We start from the raw sequence: 9,130 nt of genomic DNA, 5'->3' as shown, positions 1-9,130 counted from the left end.
TTATTATTATACCAGATTTATATAGCGCCCTTTTCATGATAAACACGTTCAAAGGCGCTTTACAGCAACTGCAGCCACACAGGGCGCGAAATCATCCTCTACTAGTACAGACACAGAGCGATCTGACCAGAGGGACAGAGTGAGACAAAGCCCCCACAGAGAGATCAGAAATCAGATACAGGCTTGTCCGGCTAACTTAGCCTAGCTCGTTGCGAATAGACAGCCTGGTTCTTTAACGTGCCCAGTGTATAGCACTGATACACGTTTGTTTTGCTTTCAGGAACAATTTGGATAGGCCTGTTGAAAATTGTTAAGATAAAATCAGTATATAAAACTTGTCCAAGGATAGATCTATAATGATCGCAACCTTTTAAGATTTGTTTACTGTCTGTTTAAATGATTCTTTGGTTCAAATATTCCTTGTGAACGGGAAAGAATACCCTTTAAATTTGTTGTGAATGTCACTGATTTTTGTCGTCACGCTAGGTTCGCTGACGCGGAATAATTCCATAAACAATCGTTTGCTTCTATTTTAAAGTTTAAAATATGATGCATGCAAAACGCATGCTTAATTTAGTCTGCCTTTGAGATAAACCTAAATTAAAAATATCTATAGCTTTAAAGCAGTTCATGTATTGTCATATATCTATCTATCGAAACGGTCTATGTAAATTAAAACCAATACTCTGAGCAGGCCCGTAGCTAGACCTTTAAAAGCATGGAACACTTCTATAGGCGGTGTGGGTGCAAGTTCCTGCGAAATAAAATTGCGACGATTCCATGCATTTTCCTGTATTTAGAAGTTCCTATCATAATTACTAAATAGTTTTTTTTCAGGGGACGGGATTAGATACATACGGGCTTAGGTAAAAAAATAATAGGTAAGGGTAGATTTCTCGGAAGCACAGAGCACCATAAACACAGGCCCAGAGCTACGCATTTGCATCTTAACAAGTCAATATTAACATTTAGCCTGCTGGTGGCAAGTGGTTCTGTCTTTCGTCCGTGTAGGCTGAACATGGTATGCACTGTTCGCTATTCAGTCAGTAAATTTTCAGTGAACACCCCTTGATAAATGATAAATGCTAAAATAAGTGATACAGCTAAAATTGAATGAAGGACCAGTCCATTTTAGAAATTTACAGACTACAGATTAACTGTGAACAATATATGCAGTTACACCGAGTATTTCTGATACCATAGAGAATATGGCAAATGTTAAGGTAGGGGATTTGGGGTCTTCTCTAAGCTATCTGAAATCCTACACGAAAACTGGTGCAGTCTTAAGCCATTTCAGACAATACAATCTAAGCCAACTAGGTTGATAAGTACACCCTACTATTCTGAATAATTTGAGTACAGGTAGGGATGGGAGGGGTGGGGTGCGGGTCTTCCCGAGAAAGTTCTAATTTTCCAATACAAGTGCTGCAATGTTAACCCATTTAATACGAAATAATCTGAGAAACCAGTTCAAACCAAAAACAATCTGCGCAAATGATATTGAAATATACAGGTGGATAATTGGAGTACAGATAGTACGGAATCCTGTTCGTGCCACTTTAATTCTCGCCTCACCCATACGCGACAATGCGATAATAATTATCGCCTTGTCCAAAAATATATATACATGCGAGATTTACCAATGCTCGCGAGGTTTTTGAGTCGATTATCATCGTCTTAATTTTCGCACGTCTTTCTTAATGCTCGCATCGGGGAATTGAAATTCCGCTTAATTAATGATACATAGTTGCGATAATTAGAAAAACCTCGCATTGTCGCATTGTTGCACTGTCGCTTGGGATAAAATTTCTGGACAATTGATAGATATAATTTTCCTGGGTATTATGTATCAATACACCGAAACAAATTTCTAATGACAGTCTCTGCCCTTTTCAACGATGTAACAGAAATGTTCATCCACGGTGATGTACTAATAAATAACCCCTAACACCAGGCGACAATGGGACAAGGTTTAGTAATTGTATATCATAAAAATGTGGCGTCTGATTTCTTTATAAATCAAACTAGTTTTTGTATCATCAATAGAAATAGTTAAGACATAGTACCAGAGATCAGTCAATGACACAAATATTAATCCTATCCTGCACTGACCTGTACACATGCATGGCACAAGCTGATAAGAATAATGACTTAAATGTATGGTCACAAACTTAGTGAAAAGACATTTCATTGTAATGTCAATTTTCATGGTAAATACTGAAGAGTTTTTTCTTGTTTTTATATATAATGTGCGATATGGTACAAATAACATAATATCTTAATTTCAGCTTAAATAGTGGATCTGATTTTATTTAATTAGACTTAAAACATTGTCTGACGTCACACAATAATCGTGTATATGACAACTTTTTGCATTGAGATAAGTTCTTCCCGTAATAATCCAGGTATAATTGGGGATTAAATATTTATCAATAACTTGATAGGTAGGACTATCTATAAGAGCAGCTACATGGAAATTGGATAAGAAATTTCAGAAAATCTTAAATATGCTTCAAAATGATGAAATAAAGACTTAAGTATTATATTCAGTCTTAAATGTTACATATGAGCAACCAGCATTATTCTTTAATTGTTTCTCATAATCTAAAATTGTAGCCAGAAGATGCAATTAATTAAGTATTAATCATAGTGAAGGTCATGAAAAGAAAAGTTGTTTTTTCACCTCAGTTTTGATCTGAAAAAAAGATAAACATAAATAACCAAATAAGCTTAGACTGGCATGGCGAAACAACAAGAAAACAAAAAAGATAATTCCTTTAGCTTATGGTTAAACGTTGATTTGAAGAATGATTATGAGAAACAGTATTTAATTTGTTATTTGTCGGCCAATCACTAGAGTTAGTAAAACTACAAATTCAGATATTATCTTTTCCGTCATATGATGTATTTAAGGAATCTTATACCTTGAACAAAATAATCTTTGCTGTCATTGAAGTACCCCGTAACATATATCCATTAGCTTCAAGGATATTATTTTTCTGCAAATAAGATGCTAGTGTCATCATTTGTCTTGTTTATTAGATACCCAAGTACCTTTTGTATGAAACACCCACGTGTGACAAGCTACAGCTACAACAAAAGATACATCCGGGATAGATGGCCTATAAAACATGCTAGACAGTCCGTATCAACACCAAACGCTCTGAGCTCAGACTTCAACATGCAGCTATCAACTGTCGTGTTCGCGCTTGTAGTACTTGCCGCAGTGCTGGTAAAATCAGGAGAGGCGAGGGCTTCACCATCAAAAGAGGAGCTGCTGGATGATTTGACTGATAGGCTGTTGGCTAGATATTTGGAAAGTAGGGAGCAAGATAAAGGTAAGAACTTTCTTATATATATGTACAACAAAACGTTTGTCAAAAGTTTTTTTTCATGGTCGTTTTTGTATTACGATTATATTATTATGAATATTGCACGGTGGTATATATCTGCCAGTCCACATATTCATTTTATTTCCATGCGGAAAAGACACTAACAATGTATTCAGTTTTTATCTGGCAAGTTGAAAACTTCCGTCTATTTTACCAGAACTAAATTACCTGCAAGCGTCCACTTCTGTCACTTGCATATTCACTTTCGTTAACTAGGTATCTAAAGCTTGTTTTTTGCAGCTCCTCAATAACGTTATTTCGATAACGAGAACTGTTTTGAGTTAACGTTTCAACAAATGCCGGAAGTTAAAGCTGGTATTCAAAATGATGTCTATCAGGAAAACTTTAGCGAATTATTTATGAGACTTTGTAGCAGTAGAATATGCGGCATATAATGTATATAAGTAGAGATGCCGCCATGTAGGGATAACACATGTTTTTTGTTTTTTTCGTGTTATAACGTCTGCAGAATCCCGAGAGATTGGTTGGTGCCCGGGCCCGGTAGAGCGAGGGTCCAGCGTATCCCGAGGGATTCTGAAGATGTTATATCAAGAAATGAACATACGCTGATTTATATCCCCTTCGGAAAAGAAAACCTTCATCCTTTCCAGTTCATTTTTTACAATGGCAACATCCGTTTTTGTTTGTTTGTTTTGGGTTTAACGCCGTTCCTCAACAGTATTTCAGCTATATAACGGCGGGCAGTTAACCTAACCAGTGTTCCTGGATTCTGTACCAGTACAAACCTCTTCTCCTCAAGTAACTGCACAATTCTCACATGAGTCAGAGGTGGAGGACGAATGATGTCAGACACAATGTCTTTTATCAAATCGTCACGGTGAACATTCGCCCCGCTCGGGGATCGAACTCACGACCCCGCCATCCGTAGATCTGCGCTCTCTCTATTGAGCTAAGCGGGCGGGGCAACATCCGTAACCGCATGAATTATTTTTCACGCATGCAGCTTCCTTAGAAATATATCCGAAATCAAAACATCTGCTACCAGAAAGCATTCAAAACCCTTATCAAAACAAAGATCTATATATCTATGAAGTATGAAACATAACTGCAAAAATGGTTTTGTACAAAAGGTTTTAATGAAATATATGATATTGTATGGACTTGAAAGACTTTTTTTTATATCTTTTGAAAAGGTGTGCAGAATGCCAACACACGAGACGGATATAAGGATGGTCCAGTGCGTCGTTGGTGGTGGAAGAAACCTGATACAAGCAAAAATAACGCTGATAGTGAAAGCAAAAGTGAGGATACATACAATAATAATAACAACCAAGGAAATGACTGTAAAAAGTGATTAAAATCCAAGTGGTTAAAAACATAAGCAGTGAAACATATTTTAGCTCTATGACGTTTATCTATCATAAACATCTTCTGTTTCCACAAAACGAAGAAACAAAAACGGTAATTATTTTTATCCATCAAATTGTGAAAAACAAAACGACAAAAATATATCGACGTAAATTCATTGTCACATAATGTTTCACAAATGTACCTATTTGTAGATAGGTTAGTGTGATACAAATTAATATATTTAGGATTTTGGATTTGTTTTTGGCATAATGAATAATATTTTATTTTACTATTGTAAATACAATTATTCATATTTCTTTGTTATCTATTTTATGTTTTTACTTATCTACAGGTAGTTTTATATTAAGTTGCAGTTTCATAACTGTCCATTATATAGTATTCACTATATCTGTATATATCAAAAATGGTCGTCTGCTAAAATTGTCCGATAGCGCCCTGACATGCTGTATCTACAACACGCATGCGCATACATACACTTATGAAATTGCAACCTGTCTAATATATGCATGTTCTTTTAATCAGCTTTTTTTGAATTTCATATTGATTGTTTTTATTTTGACTTTTACAAGACTTGTTAACAAATTTGCAAAAGACAATTCATTTTCAAATGGCACTTTGGCATATATGACATTTCTTAATAAAATATCAATATACAATTGTCTTCAAGACGATTAAAGTTCAAAAAAAGGTACAACAATTGTTAACATACATGTTATTGTTTCAAAATGAAAGATGTAAAATTTTGTATGCACTAAGACATTTACAATTTATATCAAGGTTGTGAACAAGTATAACATTCTCTACTTCTATGCAACTTACTTTATATCTATTAAACATAATTTTCTGCAGATTATGAGTTGAGTTTTACTTAACACCAGCTCTACAACAAAGTGTTAATAATGCTATGTAGTTTTGCTGGTGGTGTTGTTTATTTTGTAATTACAGTATTATGAATAAAAATGAGAAAACCAGAGAGGAGAGCTAACCCTTACCCTGCTAAATTTCTATGATGAACTTGTCCATCTTTCAATTTGGACGGTACTATTAACTGTTAAAAGGAGTGCTTACCAAAAAGATACTGACAGAATGGCGAACAGTGCACTGGTCGCAAAGGCAGATCCAGTCGTGTACAGCATGATAAGGGCTAAAATCTACATTGCACAACATCCCTTATCCGAGCCAATGAATATGTGTGTAAACAATAAAGAACCACATATTTATACAGTACACAATATAGGGTGTGTTTTCCTATTAGATTTATCAAACTAACATTTTCTTTTCAACGAGGTTGATAAATCAAATATGAAAAGACGCTCGTGTAATATCCTCTATTTATTTTATTCACACGGCGTAAAAGATGTGATAAACAACTTATATTTTTGGTGTCCCCGTCACCACACTCCGTTATCCCTTCTGCAATACAGAAATATCTTATCCCTTATCATGCTGGACACGATTCTGCCAATGCGACCAGTGTTGATCATGATCAGCCTGCAGATCCGCGCAGTCTGATCACGATCTGCACTGTTCGCCATTCAGTCAGTATCTTTTTGGTAAGCACCCCTTTTAACATTTAATGGTACTGTCCAAATTGAAAGATGGATAAGTTCATTATAGAACTTTTGCTTGAAAATAAGTTGTGAAACTGTAGATATAATTCGGTGTGTAATACTCTCAAAATTACAATATTAAACAATTTAAAACCATGCAAATATAATATTAAACTTCACCTTAAACTCCGCCATCTGTGAAAACAAATTAGACACAGTAGCTTGTATATTTGTCCGTCCATCCGTCTGTCTGTCTGTATGTATGCATGGTCAATAATGGTAGTATATTGTACTAGCAAGATAAATATACACGCGCAAAGATTTGTTCACTAAATTCTACACTAGTTACACCATAGAAAAAGAATGTTGTAAATAACTTCATTTTACCAGTTGATATACTATGGAATGAATTACGAAGACAAAGCCCTAGCAGTGCCATTATCTAAACATATAAAATAAATCATACCTGAAACTCTCATAAAATACAAAGAAAAATCTTGCGAAATCTTGTGAATAGCAATATAGAATCCTCAATATTGCAGGTGTTCAGATCTGTTTGGATGCTTATGAAATATTCATAGAATGCTGTATAATATACAGTTTCCACCGTGTATTGTTATACATATCCAGGAGGAACAGCAAATACTTCTTCTAACAAATTATGTAAATACGAGATCACCTAAATTCTACATAATATTGGTAAGCTACATTACAAAACATAGTGCAGAAAATGACGTTATTTAGAATACATGAGTAGTACGCTAATTTCTAATCACCGGTATTCATTTGCAAGTAGTAAAGATAATATAATACAGTTTTTTTTTCAGACAAGAATTTGAAATGCAAATTTATTCACTTAACAGGGGTATATCACTTTGTTTATATAATACAATTTTTATGGGAATTTCGCACATTTAGCCTATCATGGTATAGCATTTATTTGTAAAGTATTGTAGAAATTTCCATGATATGCTTTGTTTTCTTTGTTTAAAAGAAAGCAGTGACACACTATTTCAGTGTACATGCATATAAAATTGAATATAGACTTATTTTAAATGCGCGCCGATTGTGATTCTAGATCAAGCTGCTATGTAATTTATAATAATAATAAACAAATGCACTGCGAGAATAACTATGTCCGCTTTTTCGACACAGCTCGCTTTTGTTCGGAAATTGACAAGCTTTCGACAGCAAATAAAAACGTTATTTTAAGACTGAGGAACCTTTTTATGTGGTTTTGTTGGGTTAAAAGTCACACCGACCCAATTATAGGGCATATTGCGACTTTCCAGCATGGTGGAGGAAGACTCCAGGGGCCCGTCCGGGCATTTCTTTTCATAACGGTTGGGCACCTTGGTAGAACCACCGACCTTCCGTAAAGCAGTTGGATGGCTTCCACAAATGAAGAAATTAACGCCTCAAGTGAGGCCCGAACCCACCTGGGAAACTTATTATGTAAGGCATGTTTTGATTGGATAATATCGTATGAAAAAGGCTGACGAAGAACTTTTGTGTTATCAGGCTTTCTTTATCTTTTTTTCATATTACCATCAGCATCATCATAATTGTTTTTTACTCAAAGCAAAGTTGATACCGTGGTTGTGTAGAGCAATTAGCAATTAGGCTTTTTCTATCGATAAAACAGCTTTTTCTATCGATAAAACAGTATAACATTGCACAGCATTTATTTTATTTGCTTGAGTACACACGCCACCACTGTATTCGTCAGAATATTACTTTCTTCGTATTTAAAATAAGATAAAATAAATAATAATACATAATACATATATTTGTTAAAAGTTTATCATATATTGAAATATATTTCCACAGTTAAAAACTAGTCAATTGAATAGTACAAAGTAGATTGTATATTAACTTATAGTGTCAGATATGCAATGTGAAATATCGGGTACTTGGTTAATTAATTTGAGCTCCATATAAACATGATAAAGTGCCGGTACACATCAGGAAGAACAGTCAGGAGTTGATATACATAGAGCCGTAAAACGTGTTCATTGATGTGCGTAAATGATATTCAAGCTCTTTTTTATAAGTAAATAAAGTTATTTGCTGATCAATATGATAGTTTTGTCATCATGGAAGTAAACACTGACCCTCGTATTTTCTTGATTAATCTAAAATACGCCTACTATCATTTAAAAAAATCTTTGTTTGTTTGTTTTCAGTTTAGCGCCGTTTTTTTTTTTTTGCAGTATTTCAATTATGGCAGAGTACTAGCCTTTTTTTCACCGCTTCTCCATATGAATCAGAGGTGGAAGACACATGATCCTAATGCCAAAAGAAAATATTTACGCATATATTTGGTTGTATCTATAGATTCCATCTTTAGATTAGAAAACTTGCGTTCGTTTTAAAAGACTAAAATTTATAATTATTCAGACAGTATACAGCTGCATTCAATATCATCATCGTCGTTATTACTATGTTTGTTATTATAATGTATCATTATAGTTATATATTGCTACTAAAATTGTACATCATTGACAAGTGTGAAAAGACTGTATTTTAAATGACAAGAACTCAAAAATGAATTAATGCATTCAAAACTGATTTAATGTAATTAGCTTGTGACTAAATTGATGTTTATACAAAGTTTGTCGGCACTCTAGTCTGGTATATCATAAGTTATAGTGATAGCATCATTTCTATGTACTGAAACTTTCCAAAATAGGACTATGAGTCATAATGCGATCTTGTCTTATAGTAGGTTTATATCCTAAACCGCATCCGCGCAGTCTGGTCAGGATCCATGCTGGTCGCTTTCAAAGCCTATAGCAGTTAGAGAAACCGTTAGTGAACAGCATGGATCCTCGCCAGATTGCGCGGATCCATGCT

At 34.5% G+C, this 9,130-nt stretch overlaps 1 protein-coding gene across 1 annotated transcript; it reads left to right on the top strand.

Annotated features, from left to right (window-relative positions):
* Positions 1-2,974: 2,974 nt before the first annotated feature.
* Positions 2,975-5,574, top strand: LOC123540581 (uncharacterized). Its single transcript, XM_045325715.2, has 2 exons — positions 2,975-3,338; positions 4,547-5,574. Exons 1-2 carry the CDS (start codon positions 3,011-3,013, stop codon positions 4,705-4,707), a joined length of 489 nt encoding a protein of 162 aa, XP_045181650.2. The 5' UTR covers positions 2,975-3,010; the 3' UTR covers positions 4,708-5,574.
* Positions 5,575-9,130: the final 3,556 nt, after the last annotated feature.

Source organism: Mercenaria mercenaria, chromosome 16 (assembly GCF_021730395.1).
Source record: "Mercenaria mercenaria strain notata chromosome 16, MADL_Memer_1, whole genome shotgun sequence".
Taxonomy (NCBI): Eukaryota; Metazoa; Mollusca; class Bivalvia; order Venerida; family Veneridae; genus Mercenaria; species Mercenaria mercenaria.
The sequence above is the reverse complement of the archived record's forward strand: the minus strand, read 5'-3'. Positions and strand labels throughout refer to the sequence as shown.

Excerpts from the sequence above, each read along its gene's own strand:
- LOC123540581 (XM_045325715.2), top strand. The coding sequence starts at position 3,011 with ATGCTAGTGTCATCATTTGTCTTGTTTATTAGATACCCAAGTACCTTT. Across the intron at positions 3,339-4,546 it reads AAGTAGGGAGCAAGATAAAG|GTGTGCAGAATGCCAACACA; the intron begins GTAAGAACTTTC and ends TCTTTTGAAAAG.